The following is a 17941-nucleotide window of genomic DNA, read 5'->3' as shown; positions in this document are numbered from 1 at the left end:
AAAACGTTCCAATCTCTCAGAGAGGAACCACAGAAGGTTGAATTGTGACCATATAATATTCCAGATATTGTATGATTAATATGTGGTTTATTGATTTGACAAGTAATACTGTTTTCCCCCGGGTAAGAAGTGAATTTGTCGCAAATGGCCTAATAGAGTGGTACAAATAATTGATGGAGTTCTGCACAGTCTGTTGGGTGAGATGACAGATCTGAAAAGCCTCTGAATTATTAGTTTGCCTGTTGTCACAGTGAAAGGTGTGACTACAGTCAAAGTAAGTTAAAAAAAAATATAGCATAAACCAGAAAATACTAGGGAGAAAAGAAGAATAATTATTAACTCAATTCCATTGTCAAAACCATTTAAAAATCATGGTTGAGATAACTCATAAATAAACACAATTGTCACTGGAAAAATTTTACTAAAACTAGGAGTTATATTTTGAATTAATTTTTATATATACCTTAAAATATTTAAAATATAATGAAATGGTCTTTAGCTATATGGTTATACATTTTAGGTAATTATAGGTTACCTTGTTAGACTTGTACTTGATAAAAGATATGCAAGTGGATAAATCTCTGCAGATTCAAAAGGTTCACATAATAAATACTTCTTATTTATACTTAAACATAAGCATTGTTACTGCTGCCCTACACACCTCATAGCTTTCCTAAGGCTACACTGTGGAAATTTAAATTGAGAGACAAATAATTTGCCTCTTGCAGTAATAGGAAGCTGTTAATAATTTGGAAAACATGAGATTGTTCTTAAATACCGGTTCCTTCAGTGTTGCACAAATATATCTTCCGGTCAGTGTAGTTTCTCTCTGCTTATAGCTAAACTTGTCAAACTGATGTACATTTTTTAAAGGAAGAATGTTGAAGTTTTTCGTAAAAGCATTTATATAGTTGGAAATATAATGATTAAAGGTGGCATTAGAGGGCATTACTTGTCTTTTAAATTTCCTTCACAATAGCGTTTTTAGGAGATGAATGCCATGTTTGCAGAATTAACTTATAAAGTTGGCTGGTTGGCCTTTTCTGGCCACTCAATATAGTTTCAGCACACGATAAAAGAACTTGAAATGTACAATCTAAGTCATCAAAACCAACTTCTAGAGTGTCTAGACAGAGCTTATTCAATATGATTATGTAAAAGAATGAAATTTTAAGAATTGGACAACAAACTGTTGCTGATAAACAACGAAAAGATCTGCTATAAAATACTATATAAGATACTAATTATCTGTGTCTCCTTGTTTGGCCCAAAAGACCTACAGAATCTTTAATGACAAAGTCCTTTACCTCTGAGTAAGATAATACAAATCTTTACCAGCTAAAAAGTTGTATATCTCTAGGGAATATTTGCAAAGAAAACCATCTTCTTTGGAATTTTCATACAGCATTCTGTACTTGGAACGCAGGTAAAACAGATCACCAATTCTGCTTTTTTTTTCCCCAATAAACTATGTTTATTATGCCAATACTAATTACCATGCAATCTAATGGTTTTAAGGCTTATAATTTCCACATCACTGGACATCACAAACATGAAAGCATTTTATACTGTCATTATACATCAATGTTTGCAGCTGGTTATACATATATACAGAAATTATTCACACATCTTAACCTTGCTATTTCCTCTTTCAAACCAACATAATTTTACTGTGAAAGCAGCTTTTTAATAAATGGTATAAGAAATACAGCAAGGCACACATTTTTTAAAAACTTTTTTCTCATTACCACCTCAAGAAGCATAAAAACCCAAAATGCTATACTTAATTCAGTAGAATGTCAACAGTTTCTAATATACAACACTATGCAGTTGTTTCTTGAAGTGTTGCATAGATTAAATTTTTAAATTAAATAAATAAAATGCCATTTATTTAAATTGCTTAATTTTTAGATGTATTGAATCAGGAGGACCAATGACTTCTTTTTGCTGCAATCCAACAAAATAGTCACTTTAAAAGCAAAATAGTTTCAACAAACTTATGCATTATACAGATAAATATTAAATTTGATACATAAAATAGAAGAGTACTGACAGGTACAATTCTGAAAAGATGAACCAGACTGATTGTGAATTCTATAGAACTTTAAAGAACAGAACCAGTGGTAAGTAGTACAGGAGCATCCAATTTAGGAAGGGGAGGTCATTAGAGGTAGCTTGGGAGAGGAATCCATATGAAAGCAAATGGCCTTGCTACAAAACAAAATGATCACTGGAACAGGACTAGCATATGCAGCCCGACCACAAAGTCAACATGGACAAACCATATTTGGAAAAAAAAATATATCTTGGGAGTCAGTTTAATGAAGGGCAGTGATACAATGGAATTGGAGGTCATCCCAGGGTTTACAGGATGAACCTGCACCTGAATTGCAGCCAAGTTTCTAAAAGGAAACAGAAAAGTAATAGTAGGTTACAGAAAATGAAGTTTTATTTGCAAAACATAGGACTTCCAGACCAATAATAGATAGCCATTAAATGGTCACAAGTCAGAGCCTTTAATGCAGAAGAATACAGTAGGCAAAAAATGACTTTTAACAGCCTGAGGTACAAGTTAGTGTAAGGAAATTAATTGATGTAGAAAATTCACTGATTTTCATAAAGACCTTGCTTCTAAAGAAACAAGGGTATTCATCACATTGGACCTTTTTCCTGGATTTTGACCTCATCTTTACCTGTGAACTTACCTTCAGCACACAGAAGTGCACCAACCAATGAAAACATGGAAATTTTCAAAAGTCAAGCAAGAAAAAGATATATCCAACAACTACTTTAATATTTGTGCAAACATATATAGTGAGACTTCAATGAAGAAGAGGAAAAGATTGTCACAGAAGTGGTCTGTGAATAGCATTGCCAGTATCATCACTGCATTTTTAAATTGTAAACAACTATTTAGACACTTCTAGTACCAGCAATGAGTTAAATTTGCCTACGATAGAGTTATCCAGCTCAGAGTTTAGGGTGAAACTATTCAGCAAAGAGCACAGGCTTATGATGAGAATTATGAAGAAATAACTGTCAGAATACAGCTCAAAGATTAGTGCAAAGTACATCTCATAGGCATTTCCTAGGAGGCACTCCAGACATGCATTATGTGCCTTCCAAGTTAAGCAGGAATATCTGGATCTATCCAGTAACCATCTCCTTTGAGCTTCTTTGCTGTAACTGACCACATCCCTCCCCATTTATACAAGAAATACTCTTACTTCAAAATAGTGAAAAGCTCAACTGTCTGCTTAGATATTAATGAAGAACTGATTTGAATAAAGTGGAAGATTGTATCAAAAGGTTTCTACAATTCTGGTATGAGTAAGAAAAGTCTCATTGATGGATTATGTCAAGTTTTTTAAAAATGATGTAATTCATAGATTTCAAAAGATTATTTATTTAGATTTTTTAAAGGTACTGTAAGGAGCTAAAAAGTCAGACTGCTTTAAACTCTATAAAGAAACTTTATATTATTTTTTTCCCCATAAAGATCTCTAGGAAAAAAAATAAGCAAATATTTAGATTATTATTGTAGTTCCAGTCTCTAAATTATTATATACTAACTATTAAGTAAACTTTTTTTTTCCTTCTGTAGTAAATAAATAACTAACAGTCTTTTGCATTTCTGTACCATCTTTTATCTGTGGATCTCAAAATACTTTTACGTAAATAAGCTATTCTTCGTAAGTGCCATCGATCATTCTTCTCATTATTTTGCAAAATAAACTGAGACAAGGAAGGAAAAAGTCATACAAAATACCTATTGCTGAGCAGGAAATAACAGTCAGGCGCTTTGAGCACCAGTGCTGGGTTTCTCCTAGTGATAGTAAATGGCAGAATATTCTCTCTAATATTGCAGCACTGTCAGATAAAATCAATTTAGTTTTCTTAAGTGCAAGTAAAAGGTTTTTCCCCTAAATTAAGTTAAAACTTAAATTTAAAATACAGAAGTAAGGAAATAGCTTTTGCATTTAGTTGTAAGAACTAACAGATTACAAACAGAATTCTAAGGCATCCTCTAGAAAAGTCTTTGGATAGAACACATAAATGTCCTGAATGTATTGATCTCTATGCATATTGAATTTGCAACTAAAAGTTCCCATCGCATTGGTGAGTCATGGGTCACAATGACTGCAGAAGATCACATGATCTCATGTACAGATAGATCTTTCAAGGTGACCCCTAACTGAGAAATAAAATCAGCACAGCTTTATGAGCATCTCTGTTGAAGAACTCGGCTCATGTGAAAGACTAGTCAGTGCTGTCAGAGATATTTCTGAGCCTGCCAATAGAATTGTTACAATTTTCCCACAATGGTCTTTGGTTGTTTTGTTTTTGTTATGTTTTGGTGGAGGGGTTTTGTGTTTGTTTTTCTTTTTTGTTTGTTTGAGGGTTTGTTTTTTTGTAGCACACTGTTAAACAACGGGATCACAACCTTTGACAAAAATATTTATTCACCATTAGTTTTATTCTTCTGTACAGCCAAGGTAAATACTAAAACGGTGCAAAATCAACCTACATTTGAAACCATGCCATTTTCAGCTTTGAATTCTCAGTATGCTTTTAAGGTACACATATAATATATTTTTTTTTCTAAGTATTGCAGCTACACATGGAATTACACATTTAAATGAGCTAACAGCACAGGTGCTTCAGGAAAAATAATGGTGTTTGCCATTTATCTTTCAAATTAAATAATGTGTTTTTAAATAGTAACTTTTTTCATAATACACTTATGGGAACAACATTTATCTGTCACATTTTAAAAGATGTATTAGTAATAAATGTAAATTACCTTTGGAAAATCAGTAATTAGCCTCATCAAAAAATAAACAATCTGCCACCAAAAAGATAATCTTTAGCATAGTTAAGTATAATAACTGTTATTTGAATAAGTTAACAAATTAGGATAGATTGCTTCTGTAATTCATTCCCCATAGCATGAGAGATGAAGTTAAAGCATCAAGCTTGTGAATGGGGGAAGGGAGCTCAGACTTTAGTGAAACTAAACCTAGCAGCTCAGATTTTCACTTTTGGTGTGTCAGAGATAAACTGTATGTATTCTAGAACTTTACTACTGGGAATAATACAGTATATAGTTTCCATGGAAGTAATGCTTTATGTACAAGTTAAGAGCCAGTGTATCTTCCTACATTTAAAAAGTGGGAATGTAGTGTGAAGGGCTTTGTTCTCTTAAAAAAATTTGACAGCCCCTGGACAAAAGTGGAAGCTATAATATAACCCTATTAAGTTGTTGTATCCAGATTCTGCATTATATTTTATTGCATTGTGGGGCATTTGTTATTAAATCTATCCTATGTGTCCAATCTTAGACCTCACATAAACTGCATATTTTCATTTCCAGTCTCAAGGAAAAAAAATCTGGCTACCATGCAAGTAACTATAAAGTTCTGAAGAGTGAGGTAAGTTTAAGCAGTATTTTGAGATCCTCAGAGCAAAAGTACTAATAAATTGAAAAGACATGTCATTATCAACATCAGTGAAATAATGACAACAAGGATAAAATCATACTCACTACAGCAAGTATTCTTCCTCAAAATAATATTATAAAAATGAGAGAAAAAATAGGAAAACTAACAGAACAATAACTTGGAAAGCTTATGTTTACATCTGTTTCAGTTAACAATCTCAGACTTTTGTCATCATCTCAATTTCCAAACAGAGACTTCTATATACACGTAATCCATTTAATTTAATTCTAGAATACATAGAATCATCTATGAGTTTTGTGATTCACAGTTGATTTCCATTGCTTCTCCAGTTGTTTGGATGTGTCCACGTATTAACCTAATTGGCAATCAGCAGGTCTGATAGCCTATTTCAAAGCCATTCCAGAACTATCCTCTTTGCTATGATGGTTCCAAGATAATGCATTAATCAAATAGAGATGAGATAGCAGCAAGCTGTAGACTATTGCCGTCATAACCTAAAGGCTTTACTAGATAAATATATGTATATATTTGTGAATGTGGGAATGCTGGGTAAACCATCAATAAAAGGAAAGCCCAAAGCTTAGAAATATAACATAACAAAATAAAAAATGAGGAAGTTAGATCTCTAAGAGCAGCAAAGAAACCTATTTTGTGTAAATCAGATGAGATCCTCTGCTACAGCTACATAGTTTGCCATAGGAGAATACTAATGTTTTCCATGAGGAGTGATGAATAACAGCCTTTTGTCCTGGCTGCAGCATAGAATCATAGCATAATTTGGAAGGAAACTTGAACATCAACTGGTCCAACCTCTTATTAAAAGGAAGGCTATTTTCAAAGGTAGAGCAGATTATTCAGGGTCACATCCACTTGAATTTTGAAAATCTCCACAGGTGGAGATTCTAGAACTCCTCAAGGAAACCTGTCCCATGCTTAGCCTTGTGTTTTATGGGAAATTCTCCTGCTACAGCTTCTAGCAAGCAGCAGCATTTGGAATTGGATTGGCATTTGGAGTTGCTGTTCTGGCTGTGGTCTGCTGGAGGAGTGTTTCCAAAGATTAGTGGCATTTGATAGAGCTGTGCTGGCTTTTGGGTCACCAAACTAGTGAGACTCAGAACAGCAGTGCTGCATGTTAGGAACTGATCCAAAAGTTGCTTTATAGATCTCTTCTGTTATTAAATGTGCAGCTATTGTTCAACGTTTACATGAGGTCAGAAATCCCAGATCAGAAATTTCCAGGTCAGAAATTCCAGAACTTTCAAACATTGGTAGAGATCAGGACCACCTTTTTGCCTTAGGTTCCATCATCTTATTCATGCTTCAAAATGCTTACCACAAAATAGAACCAAAGGTTGCAGTACTGCTGGGTGACTATCAGTTTCCATCTCCATTACCCTCACATGATGTTGCAAAGATTTGTTGTTTTGGAAACCTCACCTTTTGGCCTAAGGCTGTGTTGTAATAACTGTGTTCTTAATAATGGCTTACTGAGTTAAAATTATGGTAAACTGACATGAGGAGATGACTTCTAATCATTATTCTCCAGTCTACTTAGCCATTCTTCATGGTTTGTCTAGAAATACTGTAGAACTTCAACTCACTAGTTAAACAAACTAGTTGTTGTAGAACTGGAAGTTCAACTTTATCAAGTGCTTTTGAACCCCTCCTGAGATCAGGTGACTGCAGAGATAGGCATCAAAGAGCAGAGGTGGTCTCTGGTTCCCTCAGCTGAGGAGGGAAAGGAGGGTGATATATAATATTTGAAGAATTCCCAGGTTCTGCAAGATAGCAGACTTGTTCCAGAAGGGAGCAGCTCCAGTCAGTGCAAAGCCAAAGGGCAAAAAGCAATTAGCATTCACTGCATTTGTTGACTAGTGGCATGTAAACTGGGATTATAGTGTAATCAAAACAAATTATATAGCACTATCATGAAACAGAAGCCCTGGCTGACAATTCACCTCCTTTCATTGTACAAAAAAAGTAAAAAAAAAAAAAAGTTAAAAAAAAAAAGTTAAAAAAAGTGCAACCTGTAGAGTACATACCTGTTTTTAGAATTATCTATGTGCCTGGAGAGGTTTACATTCTATCTGTGCATATTTATATGTCTTTCCTTATGAAGTTTCAGGAGATTTTCTTCACAAGTAAGAGTTTTTCTGTTCTGATGCAAACCATCCTTTTTCTGTGAATGGACAGACTTTATCTGAAACTCTGTAGCTGAAGCCTCTTCAGAAGCAGCAACACATCCTTTTTTCTCTTCTATTCCAGGTGATTTTCCTGCACTACTCTTTTTAGTGCTAACCTCTGAAGAATTCTTTTCCAAACTTTCATTTTGTCCATCTGAAAACAGCAAATCATCATCAGCATTTTTCAAATTACTTGATGCATACTTTTTGTTAGTATTTGGTATATTTATATCATTGTCATCCCCACATAAGAAAGATAAACCCCTACCTTCAGAAGAAGTTTTAACTTCTAATGACTCTGGAGTCACTTCACCTAGTGACTCTTCAGATGTTTCAGAAATAGGGTTAGAAATAGGTTGCTGCTCAACTTGTGCTTCAGAAGAACAATTAGAAATAGACTGCTGCTGCTGCTGCTGCTCAACCCGTTCTTCCTCAGGACAGGCTTCAAAGAAGCATTCAATGTCTTCTCTCTCATCTGTGAAGTCCAGTAGCACAGGAGTGCTGCTCTTTTCCTCTGTGTATTTGATTACCTCTCCACAGTCACTATCATGAGACGAAAGTGAAAGATAAGAATAGAAGTCCCCTTTTCTTAGCTGGATGGGTCTGTGAGAGTGTTCTAACACTTTCTCCTTGATCTGTGCTAATGAAGCTGGAGCAGATGACTCACATTCAGGTTGTGACTTACTTTTCAAAGCTGTTGATGCCATATCTATTATCTCCCTCACAAAATTGTGTACTGAGCCCTCTTCTAGAGTTTTTCTATCAAAATCGGCAGATTCACAGTTACAGCACAAATCAAGACCATTGGCTGATGAGTTGCATTCTGCTTCACTGGATTTCAAGGCTGCACAGCAATCAGGAAATTGTTCAGTAATGTTTATTCTATGTTGTTGACCACTAGGTAAGGATGGCTGTAAAGCTGTATCTTGTATGCCTACAGAATTAATTTCTGAGGAAGATTCAAGGCAAGGCTTTTTTGCAGGAGAGGAAGCAACCGAGTGATGATCAGGCTGAAGATGACTTTGACATTCTCTTGGAGAGTTCCTGGATCCAGCTGAGGACAGAACAGTCTCCTTGCCATCCATGTGCGAATCATCTGAACTGTCTGTAAATGCTTCACAGATACCACACTCATTTTCAGCTTCTCTGACATCAAGTGATGAATGCGTTTTGGGGGTTGCTGCTACTCTAGCAAGATCTTCCTTTTGACTGCCAAGAGTATTTTCAACATTGCCGTTCTCCATGTCATCCACAAGCTGATCCTTCACAACCTGAGAGATGTCTTTCATTGGGTGACTCTTTGTCTCTTTTTCATGATCACATGGTATATTCTTACTATTGCCATTATTCTCTGGTATTTTGTGTACTGAGCCATTCAATAGTGTTTCAATGCTTAATGTATCTGTGGCCTTTGATGTTTCATTACTAACTTCTTTACTGCGCTGAATTTCATCACTGAGGTTACTTTTTCTTTTCTCCCTTGTCAAGGAAAATTTTGGTCTAATCCAGGTTTGGAGCTCATTTTTTATATAATCAAGTCCTGAAATTAAATTGCATTCTTCATAAATATCCTCATCAGTTGCTATACTGGAGTCGTCATCTTCATCTTTGATACCTAGCTCTTCCTCAGTTAAGGTAAGGGTGGAACTTGAAAGCAAATCACTGTCGTCTTCATCATCAGTACAAGCAGAAGTGCAGGAGACATTAACAATCATGCTGACATTGACATCACTCTCATCAGCTACAGATCTATTAAGATGTTTTCTAAATGATGCATTTGAATCTGGTATTTTATTTCTGTGTAGTACAATGTCTTCAGAGCAGAGAGAAAGATCCTCACTGCTACTGAGTTCAGTGAGAGAAGCTGCTGAATCTTCATTGATTGAAGATGCAATATCTAAAGACAGCTGTCCAGTAAAAGACATTTTTTGAGAGCTACTTTGGAGTGTTATGTCAGAGATGCTGCGCTTTATTTTTTGATCTGAAGGACTCTGGATATTCTCTAAGCGATTCAAAAGATCTAATGTCCTTTTACTGAGCTCTCCAACAGAATCACTGCTTGCACTTATATCTCCAGAGCCGTGATGACTAAAAAGATCTTCGTTGCTTTTGTAGGAAGTCAGCCAGCTCTCCAAAGAGGCACTTCGTTGAAGACCATCTCCACTTTTAAAAATACCTGAGCTGAACAAATCACCTACTACAGACAGAGATTCTAAAGAAGAACTATGAGATAAAGTTGAAACCTGTCTTGTATTCTCTGTAATAGGTAATTTTCTTACAGTTTCTGCAGATTTACAGGAACTGGGGTCTGATTCTCCACAGATACTTGCCAGAGTACGATCATGAATCAACCCATCTGATTGTGACTCTCCAGACTTATGTTCAGATTTACCAGGTATTTTGTCAAAACAAAAGTCAGGAAACAAACCACCCTCTGTATGTGTTTTTTCAATCTGCGATTGTTTCATTATCACTGGTAATTTGAATTTGGAGCCTTGAAGATATGAGTAATCATAAAATGTAAACACATTATGTTTTCCTTGCAATTCTCCTAGACAACCAGGGTTAGACATAGTAATGCTGTCCAAATCCTCATCATTTTCACTTCCACAACATGCAGAAGGAGCCAATTGGAAATCATCTGAAAGACTAGCGTGATCTTCTTCATCTGGCTTTAGTTTTGGTTTTATTACATAATCCACTTGGCTTTCCACATTCCCAATTTCAGGATTACTCTGACTGCTTTCAATATCATTCAGCAAAAAAATTTCTGAATTATTTGTAGTTTCTGTATCACATTCACTCACTATCCCACTCTCACTCTCAGAATGCCTGCTTATGTTCCCACTCTGATACATGGAGTTATAAGATTTTGCCAATGTGGTACCTCCTATTAGATCTGGCAGGGATTTGGTAGATGAAAATGATGAGTCTTTACTCAGACTTTTGTTTAAAAGATTAGACTGCATTACATTGGAGAGTCTGGATGTTTTTTTCAAAAAAGGCATATGTTTTTTTTCTGATAATTCAATATTATGAAGGCTATAGACCTGATAGATGTGAGGATTTGGAGGGGAAGTAATGTTGGGACAATATAGAGAAATTCCATGATTATTGATACTTTCATCTTCATTCACATCATTATCACCACATTCTTCTAAAGCAGGTTTCTGGTTTAGATCACCCTTGTTGAGCTCCTGATCAGGATCATTTAAGTCTTCATGAATACTGATGAGCTTATTACTTATGTCAGTTTCATCCCATTCTAGTGCATCTTCACTTGGACCATTTAGATCCATCAAACTGGGATCAATAACATTTAGAGGCTCCTGTAAAAGAAAAAGTCAAAGATTAAAAATATTTACAGCTGTATTTTAAATGTGTTTCCACTAAAATCATGTAAGTTAATGGAAGTAAAGTGCATTTTTGGAACAATGATCACTAACAGGCTTTTAATTTTGTTATGTCTTGTGTGGCATTAAAATGATCAAATAAAATAAAACCTATTACATTTTGAAAGATTTCCTAGACTTCTAACTCTTTTTCTTCTCATTTTCTGACAAAATATAATACATAAATTTGACTTTAATATAATTAATTGTGGTTAGTCACTTTATATATAATATTTATAAATAGATAACTTGGAATCACACAGAAGTGTATTAGTAAAAAACATGCAATTATGTTGGCTATATTAAAATATTTCTTAGCCTGCTTAAGTTTAAAACAGTTAAGATGTAAAGGAATAATGAAAGGATTTTTGAAATGTTTATAACAAACTTCTGTGTAGTTAGCCTTAAAACAGCAGATCACAAGTCTTGATAAATTTTTGTAAGAATTTGTATTTATTCTTTGCTTGATAATAAAGGCAGTACAAATGACCAGTAAGACTAATGAATGTTAATATGTTCAGCTGAGAGATCAAGTACTACATGAGTTTCAAATAAGGTCTACCCTGGTAACTTTCTCTGAAAAGGACTGATAAATAAGTGAGAGAAACTTAATTTTCTTTTTTAATGATTTGTAACTTTCCAGTAATATTTTTTATTATGACTCAGAACATATGATAACAAAAATTGTTCCTTCCAGAAATATGTGTGAAAGAGGAAAAACACCTTGAAAACTTTCCTTACTCAGATGTGATTTGTCAAGTGGCCAGCAGTACCAAACCACTTTAAGCCCTTAAAAACAAGAATGAAATGGTCCCTGATTTGGGGTCTCAACACAAATTACTTTCACTATATTTTTCTATTTCCCAAGAGGCCTCCATATTAGAGAAGGCTTTGCTTTTACAAGGAGTCTTGTAATAGAACTGTTGACTAATGTAGAAATGTTTAGTTTAAATCATCTGAACAGCTGAACAGTGATCACTGTACCCAGAAACACAAATACTTCTTCCAAGAACCCTTCCAACTCTGATCTCTTGCTTTCTCTAATTTTCTTTGAGCACGTGATGTTTTTCAAATACAGCATTGACACCATGCCAAACAGCAAGAGCAAATCCCAGTAAATATAAAGCAGATAATATGAAGCTGTAGTCCAATGAAGTGCCATTCTGCACAACTTAGTTACTGACTTAGATTCATCAAGACCGGGACAAGGTTAATTGTGCAGGGAAAGGCACGTACTTCCGACTTCGATTCTCAGCTGGAAACTCTCTTTGAAGTAGGAACTAAAGCTTCACAGCCCTTTTGTGAGCTCAATAGTTAGGACACAGATTTTGGGCGGGGACTCTTTGCCAGACTGGGCTTAAGAGATATGAACCAAGCTATTATCTCAGGAGAAGCCCTACCTACATGCTGTTCTCAAAAGAAGTTTACTTGTCCTGTGTCACTTTGCATAAAACAAATGTTAGTTTTGTCATAGGTAGATGAGGAGAATTTTGTCCTGCAGTGCTGTGTTTGGCATGTCTCAGCAAGAGACACAGACAGTGCCAAATCTCTGCTCCAGTGCCTATTTAATTATGGATATAAGTTGCATTGTTTCTGTGCAAGACACAAAGCTATTTTATCCTAGTTATGTCCAGTAAACAAAAGGCTAAAACAATCAAAGGAAATCAGGAGGAATTATTTCTTCCAAACTGGGCAGCAATCCACCATTCAACATGGTAATGCGATTATTAACTTATTTGATAAATCAAGACTCTCTCCATCTAAGATAAATCTGTGTCCTCATGCTTCTTTGGGCTTAGCTGTAATATAAGTCCCTGAGTACTGCAGCTGTGTTAAGATATTGCAAATAATGGGCTGAACTGCAGTTGCAAAAGAATTGTTTTATTCTTGGCAGGTTAGGAGGCCTTCAGTAGTTCATGAATCTATCATGACTAATGCTGAAGCTTTGAGTCTCTTTGTGGATCTACCTACCCCAAAGTTTTTATAGAATACCTTTGTCAGAGTTCTTTTTTTTTTACCCCATATGACATTGGCTAAAGTTAAATTCCTGCAAAAACAGCCCTTTGCTAGACAGCTATGGCTATCAGAGCAGTTCTGTACATTGTGGAGTCCAGAAATCTTTATTTGGATTTGCCAGTTTGCCATGTTTCAGTAAAACCTCTTGGTTTGTACTTAGTTGGACTCAGTTTCCCACCTGTAGATGACCCTTAACGAACATTTAAGTAAAATGCAAGAGAATGTAATTATTGGAAAACTTGTTAGATTAAAAAAGAAATCAGATTCAATGGCTCATTTTCTCTGTGTCATGTTTTACGACTCTGTCGTACTCGGCATTATGAAGACATTGCTGTAGGAAGTTTCCTAAACTGCTTGATTTTGCTGCTTTAAGCTTCTGCCAGCTGCAAGAAGAAATTACTGAAGGCAGGAAATCAGCAGCAGGTTCCAAGGATTTTATGTTCCACAGAATCTGATTCTGTTTCTCAAAACAAAACATTTGGTCCTTATTGGTCAGGAAGATAACCTTCCCTCTGTAAATCAGCACTTGGCTGCCTTGTTTGTTCAGCAAGTCAGATGGACTAAAACAATAAAACATGTAGAGATGTGACCTCAGCCCATTCATCTTCACTAGTGCTCCCCACTTCAAAGCCTATTTTTTTATTCTTAAAATGCACATGCTTTTCTGAGGTCTGGCATATACTCAGAAGTTCTGCAGGCTTAGCTTGATGGCAGGGGATTATTTTATTTTATTTTATTTTATTTTATTTTATTTTATTTTATTTTATTTTACTTCACTTTATTTTACTTCACTTTATTTTACTTCACTTTATTTTACTTCACTTTATTTTATTATTTTCCTTCTGATTGCTGTTTATACTTGCAAAGGTTCTTATGTAGATATGGTCATTTTGCTAATATAGCCTTCTCTGTCCAAGGAACTGATGTAAATTGATATTAGTGAATTATTACTGTAGTTGTAAACATCATATCCCTTGAAGTACAAATGCAATGGTTATCAGCTACACTGGCAGCCCTTCCAAAGGACAGGAAAAGTTTTAACTTTGAAACAAACCACTCAGCTTAAGTCACATGTATTTTGTATTTGGCATTTTTAGTACAGGTATATATCATCCGCATATTTTTTTTTACAAAATTTAGTGAACTGTTCAAACATCGCAGAGATTGAGGTAGTTTTTGGAAGAGTCACACCATAGCCTCTGGAATAAATCTCTGAAGAATGCAAGGTGGTGTCACTCCAGCCTACATTTGCACTGACAGCAATAGCAAGGAATTAACCCAGGAAATTTCAGGAACTATTTTCATCATATCAGATGTCTCTTGTTCAGGCTGCTCAGTGCAGAGGTAGGATGCTGGACGATTACAGTTATCAGGATAGTGATAGATTATTAGGCCTTGCCAACAGAACATTTAAAATTTGCCAGCCTTATACTTAACTTGGTGTTATGCAGAAGACGGTACAAATGATAGATGTCAGATAGTGCCAGAGATAAATTCTGTTTGCTCGTTTTACTGGGGAAAATGGTGTTATCTCTTCGTCTATGTTTTTCATTTGAAAGAACTGTACAGTATTGTACAATCCATCTTTTACAAAGTAGATAAATCTTCTCCTGTTGTTTCCAATTGGTAAAGATTTTCTTGTGTAAGAGCTGCACCATGTTTTTTGTTTTGTTTCAGTTAACTAAGGATATGTCTTTCCTAGAGAGTTTGTTCTTACAGACTCCAAAGGAAGTTCTACCTAGCCTGGATCAAGGTACCTGAGTGACTTGGTCCAGTGAAAGGAGTCTGTGTCTATGGCAGGGGGATTGGAACTAGATGATCTTTGAGGTCCCTTCTAACCCAAACCATTCTCTGACTGCATGATTCTCTGATTCTATGATTCCTTCTTGAAATGCAAATACCCAAATAGGAAGGGGTCTATCACATGCTGATCTCCACATGTAAGACAGACTATATTTAAAGAGTATCTTGGAGTGTGCTACAGAACTTCACATTTCAATGAGTGAGCCCCATATGCTGACTCTTAAGCCCCGGCTTTGCTGAAGCTTGTGTCAAAACATGACAGAGGTACCATCCTGTCTGGCAAATACTTTTTGGATACTAGTTTGTGTAATTGATGGCATTAAATTTCCTGGAATTCAGAAACTTGTTTATCCATATGTGCAGGAATATGTGAGTAAAAATGTATATTTGATTTTAAAGTAGGTCTGAGTGGCCTCTATAGTTATAAAGTCACTAAATACCACTACATTTAGAGAAGATCTCTAAGCTCATTAAGAAAAGTAAGAAAAGGCAAATAGTTTTGACCAAGAAAGTAAAACAATCCCAATTTAATAAGAATCTAAATATGCACAATATTATGCACATTCTTATTTTTTACATATTACAACTAGATACCACAATACTTAGGAAGCATTTACTGTTGCATGAAAAGTTTTAAGTAAGATTAAGTGAATAATCTATTAAATTACAGACTCATAAGACTAAAAGGTTAAATTAATTTTGATGTATTTGAAAGTGCTGCTTTAAGGATTTTAGCTATTCCTACTTTGAATGCAGAACTATTTAGCTCAGGAAAGCATTCCCATTTCAGTGGGATAACCCTGATGAGCACAATTAGGTGTGTGCTTAAATCCTTGTAGAGTTGGTGTTTAATGGCTAACCAGTTAATCTGCAGAAAATGTTAATGGGAAGAAATAAGGTTATTAAGCCAAATAAAGACATTTCCTCAGCCCCAATGCTCTTTAAGGAAAAGTGTCAAAATGCAATTTTTTATTTGTTTCCTTTACTAAAACAAGAATAGTTTAGCTTTTTTTTCTGAAGCAAATTATATTAAACAATGATTCTCTGTTTTTGCTTCATTTGCATGCGCTACTCCAGTACAGATACTTTGTGTTGGCAAAACAGGATTGTAATGTAACCCCTACGTACTATTACATTTTTTAAAGGAATTAACATGAAAAAAAGAGCTTTTACAATAATAAATACAAACTCTGTTCTTCCCCCCTCCCTGCAACATATCCTTCAGTTGCCTTGGCCAAATTATCCAAACTCAACTGCACTTAGGGGCCAGGGGAAAAAGAAAAGGGACAGAAAACCATCCCCCACCTCCAGGAATGTGTGCACATTCAAGGAAGACAAACATGATTTTGTCTTTAGAAAAATGCAAGCATGTCAAGTACTTCTGCTGAGGGAAACAGTCATGTGTACTGTGCCACTCCACCTCTGCCTAACTTAAACTCATTTTCCAAATGGTGTTCCCTATATCATAGTCATCAAAAGAACTATCCCCATTTCCCAACACCGATTTTTAATATGCATAAGCATATGCATATGAATAATATTCCCTGTGCATAACACTGAAGTAGCCTACACATTTCAATATATGCTGAGAATATACGGAAGCAGCATACATTATACAGATCATGAAAGAAACATACAAGAACATACATACTTGCTATAATTGCAATTAAAAGCAGGTCCACATTTATTTCCTGAGAAAATAAGATCTAAATCTGTGGTAACCTCTTACTGCATTTTACAATTATTATTGCCTCTCTTGATGACATTACACACTCATTCCTGCACACACAGAGCTCCTCCTTCTCTTTTAGGGGCCTCAGATGCTTACAGCTAGTGCCAGGCTCCTACATGGGTGGTTGTATGCACAGATTCCTGTACCACAGGAAGGACACGGACTTTACCCTCTGCAGTCAAAGATGTCACCTGCAAGGGTCTCAGTATGAGCTGGGAACAACAAAGGCTCCACCATTGCTCGGGTCTATATGATGATGTCTGAAGTTCTCTGACCATGTTCAGAAATAAGAGTCTAAAGGACCACTACAGTCATATCTAGGTTTTAAAACAGGCAATTTTCTTTATCGTGGCAGATAAAGAAAATTTGTGGGCACATCTTAAAAGCAACAGGTAAAATAACTGCAGTGACATTTTAAGAGAAAGCCCAGCTGAAAACTATTAACTTCTACTAGTAGGAGAAGTGTTTTAGAAGTCAGGGAAATTGTCCATTCTCTAATTACTCTTCTGCTATTTCTATGTCACTTGATAATGTAAAATTCTGGGGTTGGTTGTGGCTGCATGAGAGTCCTATGAGGATCTTCTAACTCCCTTGGTAAGCTGCCTGTAGTACCAGATGGAAAAAAGAGCGAAAGGCTCCAGCCTCTCCATCACACTCCACTCACACATCACACTGGAGTGTACAAGCCAGGCTGAAACAGAAGGCGAGCCATGTCAGCAGAAGGCCTGCAGGAAGTAACTTTGATCACAGATCAAGGCAAAAGCAGAGACTCAACAAGTTCAGTTCCTGCTCTGTGTCCAAAGTATCATTGCTAATGACCTATCCATTATCTGTTTTCCATCCTCTACAGAAGCATTTGCCTCTATTTTGCCACCATATCCTTTCTAACATCTCTGTTTCTTATTTGCTAAAGGATCCCTTCAAATATTACTAGAAAGAAGAACATCTATAACATTTTTATATTGAATAATATTGTCATCCAAATAGGTTTACAATCACAGACCTATATCCCAAGTTGTGTATTTGGGCTTTTTTTTGTGATGAGAAAGCATGGCTACATGGCATATTTTACCAGCTGTTGTTTTCACTGCTTTGTAGCTTTCTTTTCATCTGTCAAGAGGTTACATGACAGGATTTTTTGCCCTTGAATGTCATTTCATAGCTCACCTTTACTTCAGAGAAATATATGATTTTCTTTGTTCAAGAATCCATCACAAGCCCTTTATGAAACTCTTGGAAAAGCATTCCTGGCTTTATCTAAACCCAAAATGTTTCCACACACACATAGTTCAGAACAGAGCAAATCCTGGCACTATACCTCAGATACATGCCCATGCAAGTTGGTAGGAGTTC

At 35.6% G+C, this 17941-nt stretch overlaps 1 protein-coding gene across 1 annotated transcript in view; it reads right to left on the bottom strand.

The window, feature by feature from the left end:
* Positions 1 to 1461: 1461 nt before the first annotated feature.
* The window catches only part of AKAP6 (A-kinase anchoring protein 6), a 288951-nt gene continuing 272471 nt past the window's right edge, over positions 1462 to 17941 (bottom strand). Inside the window, exons 15-17 of the mRNA XM_066188405.1 lie at positions 7914 to 10974; positions 7505 to 7799; positions 1462 to 2402 (exon numbers count right to left, since the gene is read on the bottom strand). Coding sequence (XP_066044502.1) covers positions 7546 to 7799; positions 7914 to 10974 — 3315 coding nt within the window. The 3' untranslated portion in view covers positions 1462 to 2402; positions 7505 to 7545. The remainder of the gene's footprint in view (positions 2403 to 7504; positions 7800 to 7913; positions 10975 to 17941) is intronic.

Source organism: Chamaea fasciata, unplaced genomic scaffold (assembly GCF_029207755.1).
Source record: "Chamaea fasciata isolate MVZ Bird 193981 ecotype frontalis unplaced genomic scaffold, bChaFas1.0.hap1 SCAF_7, whole genome shotgun sequence".
In the NCBI taxonomy this organism is placed as follows: Eukaryota; Metazoa; Chordata; class Aves; order Passeriformes; family Sylviidae; genus Chamaea; species Chamaea fasciata.
The sequence above is the reverse complement of the archived record's forward strand: the minus strand, read 5'-3'. Positions and strand labels throughout refer to the sequence as shown.